Source organism: Beta vulgaris, chromosome 5 (assembly GCF_026745355.1).
Source record: "Beta vulgaris subsp. vulgaris cultivar EL10 chromosome 5, EL10.2, whole genome shotgun sequence".
In the NCBI taxonomy this organism is placed as follows: Eukaryota; Viridiplantae; Streptophyta; class Magnoliopsida; order Caryophyllales; family Amaranthaceae; genus Beta; species Beta vulgaris.
In genome coordinates, this window is record NC_079206.1 from 58366105 (window position 1) to 58380866 (window position 14762).

The 14762-nt window shown below is 34.4% G+C and overlaps 2 protein-coding genes across 3 annotated transcripts; both read right to left on the reverse strand.

Annotated features, from left to right (window-relative positions):
• Positions 1–297: 297 nt before the first annotated feature.
• On the reverse strand, positions 298–6402 carry LOC104894103 (nuclear ribonuclease Z). 2 transcript variants are annotated; one of them, XM_010680274.3, is made up of 9 exons: positions 6242–6402; positions 5618–5886; positions 4601–4763; positions 4400–4470; positions 4189–4284; positions 3596–3709; positions 1966–2034; positions 1793–1870; positions 298–590 (listed from the first exon to the last, which is right to left on the reverse strand). In XM_010680274.3, the coding sequence occupies exons 1-9, from the start codon at positions 6279–6281 to the stop codon at positions 516–518; spliced, it is 975 nt and encodes a 324-aa protein (XP_010678576.2). In that variant the 5' UTR covers positions 6282–6402; the 3' UTR covers positions 298–515. The 2 variants fall into 2 exon arrangements, with proteins under 2 accessions (XP_010678576.2, XP_048500195.1); XM_048644238.2 differs by having other exon boundaries at positions 5618–5919; positions 6242–6349.
• A 7629-nt stretch (positions 6403–14031) lies between these two features.
• Positions 14032–14556, reverse strand: LOC130591470 (E3 ubiquitin-protein ligase RHA2A-like). Its single transcript, XM_057394799.1, has one exon. It carries the CDS (start codon positions 14554–14556, stop codon positions 14032–14034), a length of 525 nt encoding a protein of 174 aa, XP_057250782.1.
• Between the last annotated feature and the right edge of the window lie 206 nt (positions 14557–14762).

A 14762-nucleotide genomic window follows, 5' to 3' on the forward strand; every position in this document is an offset into this window, starting at 1 on the left:
TATGTTACGATGGATTTAGGACTCGATCAAACCGATGTATTCAATAGGCATATGAATATATGATTGCTCATAATCAATTGTTCGTGAACACAACATTATTGAAGACGATTGTAGGAACATATATATTTGAAATATATTGCAAAGCAGTTTGAAGAATTAAAACTCTTATCACCAACTCCTACAGGAGGATTATGCAAATCTCGTATTTACATGAAATAGGTTGAAACTTCTTCAGTCATTAGCACAGCTTTTTTGGACGCTGTATAAACCATACTGAGAACACTTGTTTTCCGGATCTTGAGAAAACTGCAGATGCTATTTGATCCAAAAATACCTTCCAATATATGCAAGAACTGAATCTATGTCCTTTCAAAAAAAAAAACTGAATCTATGTACAGCGTACAAGTACTATATATGGTTGAATTCCCGGAGAGGGTAAAGGGAGTTGGAAAAAGAGGTTAGTTAATATTAATGGATCAAAACAACTCAAACAAAACCCTATGGAACATCAGTCATCAAATCCCTTCTGTGAGTGCAAATACTCGGCCAGCCAACCCTACCGGCAATCTTGAAATGGCATCTTCAATTTCCTGCAAAAACTCCGCAGAGTTAGTACCTGAATTCTGGCATGTATAATAGGTGTACCCACAAGATGTCCAGGAAGTATTCCCTCTAGTTTTTATTAGTTTACCCATTTCTTTGGTGCACATTTGTCAAGGCACTAATTTAAACCTTAATATCTCTATTTATCAATAAGCAAAAATTACAAAAAGTTGATTTTTGGATAATACACATTAAAATGAATCTAACAAGATCTCACATGACTATATTTTTCCTTTACAAATCACGAGATATTCAAAGTTATATATGTGAATAGTGTGGAAAGTCAAAACGGGTAAAACTACTAAAAACCGGAGGGAGTAATACACAACGTGGCAGAACAGTAACATAGCAGTCACTAGGATTCAACTTTAACAATGGCGAATGTAAACGATCCAGCTTGGGAGTGAGGCATGTGTTAAAACTTTTGACTTATTTTTCGAACTAATCAACATAGCACATCATATCCAATATAGGGCAGAGGAACTTCCCACAATCAACTAGAAACCCATACATCAAGGATCAAGATCCATGTTAAATCTTGCGTACCAACTAGCCCAATTGCTACCTCTAGTCCCATAATTTAGCAAGGCAAGGACAGCTACCACACTCACCAAACTCATCTCTCAATTGAAGCAACTTCTTTCATTATCAGGAAGTTGTGAATTCCGTTGCTTCATCTCGACGTACCAATTTCATGGTTTTATGTTGATTTGTGGGTCTGAGCAAGGAGAGATAGGTTTTCCATGGTGATAAAAGACAACATGTTATGTAATCAGCTTCAGAAGTTCAAACCACATCCATGTTAATGATCCTTGTCAAAACATATCCATTCAGCTCATCTTGACTATGGTAATTGGTTGGGGTGAGGCATCATTTTGAAGATCTTTTTAATCTCTTATTACATGTAAAAGTTGATGAGATTCAGGGCAAAATGTAACAGAGGAAAAGGAACTTAGGTGTCAGAAGTGACAAGATGGAGGATCTGCTATGTAAACAAAAATGAACACCAGCTAGTCTAAATGCTAGGAAACTCCTATTTAACAATTCAGGCAACTTTGTCTTCTTATATTTGTCACATACATTTATTTTAATCACGTACTGACATCATACATCGTTGCAATACACTATCAAATAACCAGTACAACAGGCACTATAAAACGAAGAACAGCAGAGAATTCAGAGCTCTTACATTTACATGGGAGTGTCTTGCTGAAAAGTGGATTAGAAGAATTGCTTTATTCTGAAACATATCAGCATACCTCACAACCTGTATGCATGATGTTTAAACCCCAAAAAATGGAAGAATCGTAAGAAAACGTGCCTTCAATATACAACTATCAGAACGAAAGGGCCAAAATGAACCTCAGCCAGGTGTATATGTCCACATTCTCTTGCATGCTCCACTGTAACTGTGTTGTCTAAAAAGGTGCACTGCATTAAAATACAAAAATTGAACAAGTCGTGTAAGGTCCCCAAATCATCTGAATCTCAAAGTAGAAAACACAAATTTTCCCTCAAAGTTACCAGGAGAGAGAAAAATGAGAACAGATACACTGAAATAAGAACACAGAAGCCTTGCACATGCAAAGATCACAACTCACTAATTAGCAACGGAATACTGAATCTGTCACTAATTTCCCTTAGTAGTAACAGAAATTTGTCACTTTCTCCAGTAACTAATAGGGAATATTCAAATTCAGAGTTAACTTCCATATATAAAAAAAGCTCAATAATCTTACTGTGCACCTAATGCAGGCTAACATTCTACATGTGATACATGATCCTATTAGCAGCAGTTAAGCTCCAGCATCCTCTTCCAACATCAACTTGGCAGTTCCATAATAGAAACTACATTAGAAGAGCACTGCCTAGTTTCTGAGGTAAATCATCATATGAGCTGCTGGTGCCAACAACATCATGATTTCAACTAAGGAAGCAACGCATACATGACATGATCCACCATATCCCTATATATAAAGTTAATTGTTGAGTAACATAATCAAACATAGTTTCCAGCCAAAGGCACCTTATACGTTTGTGAAACACATCAAAGCTCGCAAAGGAAGAAGAAACGCAACGTATAAAGATCACGAGAAAAATAATCCTCATTCATATTCTGGAGTGCCTGGACATTATACAGTAGTTTTTACCACTGTATAAGATGGGTTGACAGGAGTACAGGACACTTACAGCAATCAAGATCTATAAAATATGTGTTCAGGATGGTCATAATTGTTAAATCACAGTTGCCGCTTGCCAGAAGCAAGGCAGTAGTAATGGCCCATAATGGTTATGAAAATAATGGGCATTACATCAACCCATCGGCCATGACAAGTCAATATTAATATACCATAATCTGACTTTCTTTGCAATTTGATATTCCTATCTGCAAATTCTTCTCAAGGGAAACAGAACAAAGAAATAAAGATTCTAAAAGTTGAATATGTGATAACAAAGATAACTTCAATTTCATCACAAACCCCTTCCCCTCAAACTGGGGGAGCCTACCAAACAGAGCTTTAACAGGAACTAAGAACATATTGCTTATCTTGGTGGGTGAGGGGAAGAGAAGAAAGCACAAATCATTCAACAGCTGGAATGACAAAACCATATGCAAAATCAACTTCAGAAAAACTACGCAAAAGCCACTCTTAGTAACTGAATAACAATTGCGTAGTTGCAGACTTGCAACAAAGCAACAGGCTTTTGATTAAGAAAAAGTGCCAAACAAAAATAAAGAGTGAACATCCACCATCGTGGTTAGTGAACATAGTAATGCCAGGAATTCCACACACAAACCAATGAGGAAAACAAAATTATATTTACAATGATCTCACATCGGCATTTACACATACATACATCATATTATTACTGATCAAACAAGCAACAGTCAATAAATTCTTTCAGAAAATAAGTCAATAAATTTTTCAAAAAAAAATGGTAACAGTCGGTAAATGAAATTTAATAATATAAGGGGTTAAAAATGTATTACCTCCATTACTAGAACCTTTACCCTCAGCACATCAACATTAGCAGGGTCAACAATGAAGTCAGATGTAGTATCTCCAGTAAATGCTATCTCGGGTGACGTAGTGGTAGTGGTAATCTGCTTATGCGCAATGAATCTATCAGATAAATATATACAAACTTAAACACATTAGACGTAGACTGACCCCTTCCTTATTTGCAATATTTGTCTATATTTTATCTTTTTTTATGTATTCCATAGTTGATGTTTAATCTTGTTTATGGGAGGGGTAGGACTATGCAGAGTCTTGCACATCCTGTAATCCTTAAAAGTTTCAAAGGCACACCATATCTTAGGGAATTGTCAGATATCTACCTTCAGCTAAAGCTTTAGGAATATGACTACAGGTTATTAAGGAAAGTGACAAATATCTACCTACATATCCGGCCGGAGTGAGTATATTTTATCCCAACTATCTTCAAGTAGACTTACTTCTTATCTGACTAATACAATAAGCAAAAGTGAACAGGAAACTCGCTGTTTCAGAACTAACAAGCTAAATTTCGATTAACACAATCTACCTATATTTAACCCGATACATAACTACGAAAGCAGACCTCCACATTTCTTGACTTCAAAGCTTTGATCTCATCACTGGGAAGGCCGATGTATTCCTGCTTAAGCTTCTTCTTAACTGAATAAACTACATATCCCTGCAACATACAGTACGGCTGAGTAGCATATACATGAACTATGGCCAGAGGAGGTCTTTCACCAACAAAGATGAGATGTTAAAATGGAACTAAGCAAGAGGTGAATACTAAGTACCTGAGAGGGAACACCATGATATGTCTTAAATGCTTTCACAGTAACATCTTTCCTGATAGACAATTCTTCTCCTAGGAATCAACACAACAGTTCACACACGATATTTAACTAGAAACAGTTGGCACAATCATTTAATAGAGCAAGCCTAGGGGAAAAGAGAATTATATATACAATGGAATGCTGATTAAATATGTACATTACCTACATCTAGAGCAACTAAATTATGCTTCAGCTCAGATTTATCCATTGCTCTGTGCACATCAAAAAGTTTTTCGACATCCTCTTTTATAGCTTTAGGCACAACAATTGTAGGAGGTTTCAAAGAGAATAAGCCACGAGATGCAACATACATTGGTAGTCCTCCCTGTTATTAGCATCACATTAAACGGCAATAGTATCCAGTTAAAAGAACATTATTCACAAAATAGCCCGTCATATACAACAAACGGCCTCCTCTAGAAAGAAGAAGCATAATCATTCTAGAGTTAAATATTAAGGAAACTCAAGATACATGGTTCCCTGCAAAAGATTATGCATTAATTTGTTTACTTAAATAAATATTCTTTTCGGTAGATGCTCAGCCAAGAGGTCAACAAAACGAATCGACAGGCTGAAGCAAAACAAACATGCAAAGATACACTTCAGGAGGTGTGGTGAACTGGTGATGATAATTTCCATAGTAGGAAGTCATATAGCAATGTACATGGCAAAGTAAGCCAACCTATACCTTTATGTATGACAATATTGCTGTTTTCATGACACTTATAACAATATGAACAATTCCTACCAAACAAAATTCCTGTAATTTTGGGGAAAAAATTGAAGGAAATACTACTAACATCCAGGACTAACCAATTAAAGGCCTATAGCTGGAATCGATCTCGAAAACATGAAATCCTTAATGATGGTGATGATATGTTATACTTTGTTTCTAACATACTAACCGCAACAAATGAATATTTTATACCTCACAAACAATACCCGCATTTGCATTTGTTGCAGTTATTATGTTACTAAGGAAGTATGTATGAAATTCGCACTTGGCAACCATAACAACAACAACAAATTTCAACTCATTAAAATCCATTACAAACAAGAAATCAATAATTGCAAGACCTAAAAAAAAACTCAGAATATATGGAAGTCCAATAATACTGGAAATATAAAACTAAAAAGAAGAAGAAAATGAAGGTGAAAAAAAGAAGAAAGAAGACATACAATGTGGTCCATGTGACCATGAGAGATGAAGAGGAAGTCTTGGGAGATGGCGCGTTGAGGACACCTTCCAATATCGAAAGCAAGTTTGAGAGTGGGGAAGATTATACATGTCTCATGTCCAGCTATTGATAAACCCTCTATTTGGTACCCTTCTAATTCTATTCCCCTTTTCTTCTTCAACTTTACTTTTGAGTTGCACTCAGGCCCGTCCCTGAGCCAGGGCAAGAGGGGCGGCCGCCCTGGGCCCGGGGATGACAGGTCATTCATTACTGATTTCCAGCCACAACACTTGAAAAATTAATCTCATGAAATTAAACAAGAACAAGTGAACACAAATGTGCGCATCTACAAATTGTAACATAAATTTCTTATCATTTACTTCCATGAAACAAAGATGAGATAAGAAGTTAAACCAGAAGCTCGAGTCATAAGTTTATAACATGTAAATTATCACTAAAAACATGAGATAGCATGTATGAGAAAGAAAAAATAAGTTGAATTCATGAAACAAATAGCATAAAACCAATCGCATGAATAATCACATGAAGTAGATCTCAAAAATCGCAATTCCACACCAAAATCCGCAACAAAACAAGTAGATTCATCTAAGGAACAAACAACAACCTGGAACGAGCTTCTGCAATTCGAGCTTTGCGTATGACATATGAGAGGTTCCAGATTCCAGAGGTTCTAAAGGAATTCAATTTGCTTATGAGTTCGGCACCGGCACCGGCACCGGCACCGTGAGCGTTTTTGGAGTGTTACTAGGCTATATACCTACTTCCTCCGTTTTTTATTAGATGTTACACTTTTTAAATCACGGACTCTTAGGTAATTTTTGGAGTGGAAAGAGATAGAGAGAATGAAAAACAAAAGGGCCCCATGTGAACATGTGATAGGAGAGAGATAGAGAGAAGTTATTACCCAAAATAAAAGTGTAACATCTAATTTAAAATTTCCTAAAATAGAAAGTGTAACATCTAAAAAAAACGGAGGAAGTATGTAGTTTAAGACTATATGCGAGTAAGGAACAGAAAAGGTAAAGTACTAAATACCGTATAAAAATACAATGTATTTAGGGTGTTAGTAAAAAATTTAGGGCGTCAAATAGCAAAACTCATTTTTTTTTATGCACAACATCCGAAAATGTAACATAAATTGACGAGTTTATCTCTATTATATAAGCAAAGTGATGAGCTACGGTGTCGTCTTGTAAAATTATTGTTCTACCCTTTACTTATTAAAAAATGCTAACTATAAAATATTCAATTCTTTTTTGATCTATATTTATGTGTAATAACTAATAAGGAAACTTAAGATTGTTTAATTTATAATAAGATATAATGTACACATAAAATATTTTCCAAAATAATATGCTTAAAAGAGATATTTTTGATTGAAAATGAAACTAATCTAACTAAAGCAATTTCAAACAATTAAAACGTAAGAACTTATACATTAACATAAATTTATGCATATGAGACTAGTAATAGCGTATTGTACATCGATGATCTGTTAAAATCCTAAATATTATCATATAAATAGGATTATTATTCCTAGCCTGTTCTCTCCATCTTATTTTCAATTCAGTTACAATCAGTTGGATTCATGCTCCGTTTGGTAGTGTGTAAAATATTTTCCATGAAAATTAGTTTTCCTTTTCCTCTCATTTTCCGTTGTTTGCTATGCTAAGGGGTGTAATTCCTGTAGGTGGTTATCTAATCCTTGAGGTTTTTTTGAAGAATTGTGAAGGAAAACCCATTGTGACGGGCTCCATGAGTTGGTTTGTTACTGAGTTTGGTGAATCTGACGGGGCGTTTGGTATGAAGGATTGGGAGTTTGGGGATTAGAGGATGGGATTGGGAATGGGAGTTAGAAGGTGGAAATTCATTAAATATATCCCAATCCCTTGTTTGGTATGTTAGTGGGATTATGTTGGGAATATTATTATCCCATGTTTGGTATGAGGTACTTAAGTAGGGAATATATTGCTAAATTACAAATTTACCCATTTTAATGAAGAATAGTAAAATAAGAGCAAACAATATTGGTGAAGTATATTTTAATGAAGGGTAAATTCGTCTTTTAGCATAACTAGAAATAATCTCCCTTCTTAATACCTGCCCCCTCCCATGTCTTATTGGTGGGATAAGAGGGTTTTAATCTCATTCCCCTTCACATGGTAATTTAGATATCCCCTCAAACAAACATGGGATATCTACCATGGGATATAATATCTCATTCCCACCCGTAATCCCCCTAAACAAACACCCCCTGAGGGTATTATAGAAGGACATCCAATGATTCTCATTTGCTCCAGGTGAAGGTCAAATGGTTAGAGTAAAAAAGAGAGGCAATATAAATAAGATTGATGCATAAAAGGATAATTTTGGTTCCAGAAATAGTTTTATGACTTTTATCTTATTTTTTTACCTTACTTATCTAATCTTAGGCGGATATATGGAGTTGGTAGATGCAATCCTTAGGTGCGTATGCCTTTTAACATTGATGATAGTTATTAATTTGCAAACTTCTAAATTTTTGTCAATTTATTTTATCTGATTCTATTTTCCTCTACTGTTCTTATTAGTTTTTGTTTAGACTAGTGATAATACCTCCATACTCAAATGTGTTGTTTAAGTCTTTCTTATATTGCAGATGTTATCAGTTACTAATAAAAAACAATAATATGATGGGTTGGAGATCGTAAAAAGGCGGACTGAACAACGTGTTTGTTAGTTGCAAGGAGTATCAACTTAAAAAAGATGTACGTAGTACTATAAACTATGCATCATCCTACCCTTTTAAGAGTGGGAAAGGTGGTTTATGAACAATAATTTACATGTGCGTTGGGGCATTGTTGTTGTTGTTAAAAAAAAATTATTTCTAACTTGCTTTTGCTATTAATCTTCACCTTTCAGCTACTTCGCTTTTATGCCTATTATGCAACAAATTATCCATGGCAAGAGCTTTGCTAATAAGAGCTTTGGGAGTAGGTTCTGGTTTTCATCATCTAAGTCGTTTTTTCTCATGGTTTGCAATAAAACTAAGGTTTTATAAACAAAATCTCTTTAGTTTAAGAATGAGCTGACGAAGCACGTTGCTGTGGCGTTCAGAAGTAGGTCGTGGAAAGCAGACAACCCTTTATATCTGAAGAAGGTGAATTTTGGTGGTTCGAAATTGTGAGTGCGGGTTTACCAATTGAATTGTTGGAACGAAATTGTTGTATGTATGCTTGAATTTGTTCGAAAATGAAGTACATTTATTTGCTTGAAATTGTTCGAAAATGTTGTGTATTTCGTTGAAATGGGTCGAAATTGTTGTGAATTTGTGTGAAATTGTTCGAATTTGAAGTACACTAATTAAATTCAAGTACATTAATTTGCTTGAAATTTTTGGTTGAAATTGTTCAAAAATGCAGTTTATGATGATTTGATATTTGTTGGTAGTAGTTTATTTGGTTGTTATAAACACAAATTCGAAGTAATGTCTTGTAAAATCTGTGGTTTGGTTTATGTTTTTATGTATTTTTTTGTGCATTTAATTTATAATATAAATAATTCGAAGTAATTCTGGGGTTGTTGTTGATAATTTGAGGGTTTATCTTCAGATTGTGTATTTTATTTAGAGTTTGGTTGGTTCTTATTTTGATATGGAGAAGGTTTCTGTTAGCATATTGATTTGTGAAATTGCAATATCTAGACTATTAGTTTTCCTTAAGCCATTACTTGGTGAGTAGTTCTCATAGAGTTTTAATCTATGGAGGCCAAAACAACCATTAGATTGTGGATTTATTGAGATAGTTAGAGAGTGAGTATGCACTTGTGCTGGACAAGAAAATATTCCACGTTGTCCAATCTGATATTCTTCCTCCATTGTCTTTGTTAAGTGATAAAAAAAGCAACTGCAACCTACTTGTCTCACTTATGAGTTGATTAAAAATTTAATCCATTAAGCGGGTGAATAAGATGTTTATGTAGCAAATATAGTATTGCTAACTGACATGCTAAAGTCATATAACCCAATCAAAAGTAATAACCTAAATCTTTAATTAAAGTAGATAGGGAAGTAGGGTCGAATCCACAGAGAAACGGGTCTTTTTACTCTAATTAATAAGTGTAATCTAAACTATTAACAAAATGATAAATTTAATTTTATCCCTATTGTTTTTTGTTCTGAATAAGTTTAGAGTAGTTCATAATATTTTATTAAAATAATGCAAAGCAAATTAATTAAAAAGAATAGACCTTTAATCCATAATTTTTTTTAATAAAATTTTGATATTATCTAATATAAATTTCAATTATTTTTTATCACTTTATTTCGGTCCAGGTTAAAATTTTCCGCCTTTGGTCTTTCGATGGTTGTAACTTTATTTAAATTTCTTTATTAATCATTTAATTGGGCATGTACTTACCTCCTTATCTTAACGTCTTTTTCAAAAATTTCGGACCAAAAAATTGTTTACTTTTTGGTCCAGACCGAAAAATAAAACGTTCAAAAAACTTGAACTTAATCAGGGCCCTAATATGTAGGCTCGCCCTTGGGCCTCCAAAATCTCAGAAACGGGGCTGGTTGCACTCCAGATTCTTCAACTCTGTTGACATGGTTGGTAGCTCAACAATCGGAATTGTTCTTGGTCACCCTTATATATTCTCTCTCTGTTTTCTAATAAACGTTCCATTTTGACTTTTACATTATCGACCAACTTTATTTTATACTCATTCCGTCCCAAAATATAGTTTTCATTGCTATTTTGGGTGTTTCAAAATATAGTTCCCGTTTTCATATTTAGTTCTACATTTTTTCATAATTTATCTAGGTCCGGTCATTTATTTACTTCTTGAATTTTGTTTATTCCTTTATATACTCAACCAAAATGTATGTTACAAACTTACAATTAATGCTATTTCACTAATTATTCTCCATTCTCTTTCCTAAAAGCATCTTTTCCTATACAACATTTATTTAAATAAACAAAAAAAAATTATTATCCCTCTTAGATTCTACTTGCATAAATTACCATGAAAAAGGGAAATGAGAGCTATATTTTGGGACGGAGGGAGTAGTAAAAGTTAATGTTAACATACACGATATTTAGTGGCGGACTCAGAATTTTGAATTTGTGATTACGAATCGAATACAAACATAAAAGTAGTGGAAAAAAGTTGAGAAAATTTGTTCAATATATAAGCCTTACAACCAAATATCCAATATATGCATAGTAATACAACCAAGATTATGTAAAAATTGACATATTTAATTTTAATTTTAATTTCAATAAGCTCCTAAGCCCTAACTAATGAATAATATCAATATTCTACAATCTACATCTAAATATTCGACAACGGTCGGGTGTTTCAGTTTGAGAATTGAGAGAGGGGGGAAGCGTGAGAGGGAACAAGCTGATATGAGTTATTAGTACCATCAAATGATATTTAGGATTTTAGGGCGAAAACTTATATAACCTGTTTGTAGTTAGACTGATCTCCTTTGATATTTGTACATTAAAGAATGTAAAAAAAAATAAATGGACCCAATGCATATTAACTTAGTGTGCACCAAGTTGGTAATTGATATTACCTTCATATAGTGAGTTTTATAGATATATATAGTGAAGTTATATACAAGATGGTGGATTTTATTAACGAAAACAATATAGTGAAATTATATGCAATATAGTGGAGGGTTTAATCGTAGTGGTTTAACATGCAAGAAAATGTAGGTTGTGTAGTAAGTATTGTGGCACGTATTTTAACATATAGAAATATATAGTTTCTGCATGATATAGTGAGTGTGTATATGATATAGTGAGATTCTACACGATCTAGCAAGTGTCGGAATGATATAGTGGATTGTTCATAAATGATGTTGTTTCTACATGATATAATATGTTTCTAAAATGATATAGTGAGTTTATTCATGATACTGTGAGTTTCTAAATGATATAGTAGATGTTTCAAAATGATGTAGTTTCTACATATTGTGTTTCTGAATGATATAGTGAGTTTCTACATGATATAGTTGGTTTCTGAATGATATAATGGATTGTTTAGAAATGATACGTAATGTTAATAATGTGAATTGGGTCCATACAAGTCAGATGGTAAAGACTGATCCGTCAATATTTAATTTTATCTACCAATAAGAGATTTTTTTTAAGATGACTAATTAGAGATCATCTCATCCTCAAATATTGATAAGGAGAAGAACTCGTGATTGGTGTGGAAAAGAAGATCTGTTTATGATATAGTTGACTTTTGCTTTTAATGCAGTAAATTCTTTCAATTTCATTGCCTTTATTTCATTCTTACTAGTGCGGGAAAGATGCTACTCCCCCTCAAGTTGGGCATTTCGACACTTCATGCTCAGGCAAGGGAAAGAGTGAGTGCAACGAAGGGAAGCTGATTGCCCGATACGTTGATAAGGATGTCTTATGACTTAAGACCTGAAGGACGCTTTACGAGTTAAGAATTAGTAAATAGAAGAAGGTTACCAACTTTTCTTTTAATTCTTTTAACAGGGTAAGATTGCTACTTATATGGAACAAATCTAAGTTATAAAGTAGCCCCCTGCTCTATAAGACTAGGAGTTAAGAAATGGAATACCTTTTGGCGGGCTAAGCCAATAAAAGAAAGAAGATTGGCTTCAGAACAAGAGAACTAGTTGATTGAAATTGAGTTGGCTCCCGATTGAATTCTTTCCCCATGTGAATTCGAAACCTTGACATTCACATGAAGTTTTATCTCGGGTGAGAATCCTCTAGTTGAATCAGAATTGAACTTCTCTATCGATAGAGGCAACATCAATATCCTATCTCAAGTATAAAAATGAATACAGTTAGTAAAGCTAGATCGGGAAGTGTGTGGGTTTTAAGGAAAAAGGGCAATGATTGACCTCACAGGTGGAAGCTGGTTCTCGGTCCAAGGCTAGTTCTAGCTCAACTTCAAAAGTTGGGTCTGAGATAAGCTATCTATGACGAATATCCTTACATGGGGCAGTTTTATTCCTTTCCTTCTAATAGGCTGACATGTAATAGTGAACTAAAAAGGACATAAATGTCACCCATAAGGAACCCTAATTAAGACCAACCTAATGGACATTAGGATTGACTTAATTAGAATACCCGAGTTTTTCATAAGACCAAATCAATTCTAATTAAAAAACTAACTTGAGGTATGAACTTATTTTCTTAATCTTTATGAATATTGATTTAAGGATAATTTCCTCCCCTCTTCACCCTTCATGCCAAGCACTTTGGTATTAGGAGCAAGGGACAACCTCTAACAAACCCTAAACTCCAGTTTCTATAGAGGCAGAGTTGGAAGGTTGAGCAAAAGAGTCGATCTTCATGGGGTTCCAAAGCCTAACACTAGTCCAAAAACTTGAAGAAACCAGGGGAATGACACTATAATAACAACAAAATATCTCAAAATCACAAAGAGTGCACCCTGAAGGAGTGACATGGTTATTGTTTAGTCACTTTTGACTTCAGACCCCAGTTCCAAGAATTTAGACCCAACAAACCAAAATGTTGAAACTTGCTTTTTGTTATTACGGCTAGTAGCAGTTGCTCGTAGTCCCTAAATAGTCAAAGGGCTTTAGTCCATACTTTCCGTAAGCGGTTTAAGCAAGTAATCTCTTTTTTATTTGTTTATCAAAAGCGTTTTCAGTATCACTAAAGGAGTCCTTTTGAAGTACCTATCGTTGCTCAATAAACGAAGTTCAATCTATATGATGATACATCCTCCATAGCTTGGCTCATTATATCATATAGATTGAACTTCGTATACACATCCTTCCAGAGTTGAATTCTCCCATTAAGTAGTACATTTTGATTTTCGAACATCATAGTATAATTTATTATTAACTAATATGCTACGTCCCAATCATCATATAAATTATAACTAATATGCTAAGATAAACAAAAGACCCCTACTTTGATAAATTCATAATTATAGTCATCAAAAAATCAACATATGACAATATATACCGTCTACGAAGCTACTCCATCCTACAAAATGCTACAAGTATGGGATGATAAGTATATCAATCTCCCCTTAAGAGTATTAGATGGAGATGATTTATAGATCATATACCCAGAGATTCCCTTTTAGATAGGCAATTCATCCAAGTTTGGGAAAAAAAAGTAATTGTACACCTCTTTCTCAAGACAATTTGAACTACAAAGTATAAACTCATTCCGTAAAAGAAGAACCCACATTGATCTGCTCCATAATTTAATCAAAACTCCAACCTATAAAACACCAGTTCTACTATTTGATACTTGTACATTAATGAATGACCAATTTCAAATTGCTAAAAAAAGCTCGATTGATATATCATCCTTGAATTAACAAATTAAGAAACATATTCAACAAAAAATTAATTAACAAAATCTCATACTAATTAACTCACGACAAAACAGCATCCAACCTAAAACGGCAAAGTGGACAAGAGAGGCTATTCCCAAGCCACTTAACAATACAACCCTCGTGAAAAACATGTTTACAAGACAATCCCACCAATTGCTCTTGATTAGCTAACTCCTCAAAACAAACACAACAATTCTCCTCACCACCACCACCCTGCACGACCACCTCGTCAACCTTCGCGCTCTCCGACTGCCTCGTCTCCCTGTCATCCACAGCTGCGATGCTACATAAGTTCGCCCAAATATGCCTCGTCTCCATGTCATCCAACGGTGCGATGCTACATAACTTCGCCCGAAGATGCACAACAACAATCTGATTAATGGTTAAAGATAAGTGCATCATAAATCCTTGGTTATAACCATAGTATATAGTGAGGTCCTTATATATCTCATCCATCACTGCTTCTTGCTCCTTAGAATTAAGGCCTAGACAAAATTCAAGGGAGAAACGAAGATTTTCCCATGAAGAACTACTGGGTGGTTCAAAACGGACACTAGGAGACATCTTTGGATAGGCATGGTGTGCTACGATGACTAAACCCGGCGGCGGAGTGGATTCGCCATCATCAAGAAGGTGCGATACTATGAAAAACTTGGTTTGGTTTAGGGTGAAGTTGACGGAGTAGCGATCACGGGCTTCATTGGCGCCATAACATGGATATTGGGTAAATTAATGTTTTTTATGAATGTATAACTTCGATATTTGGTAAG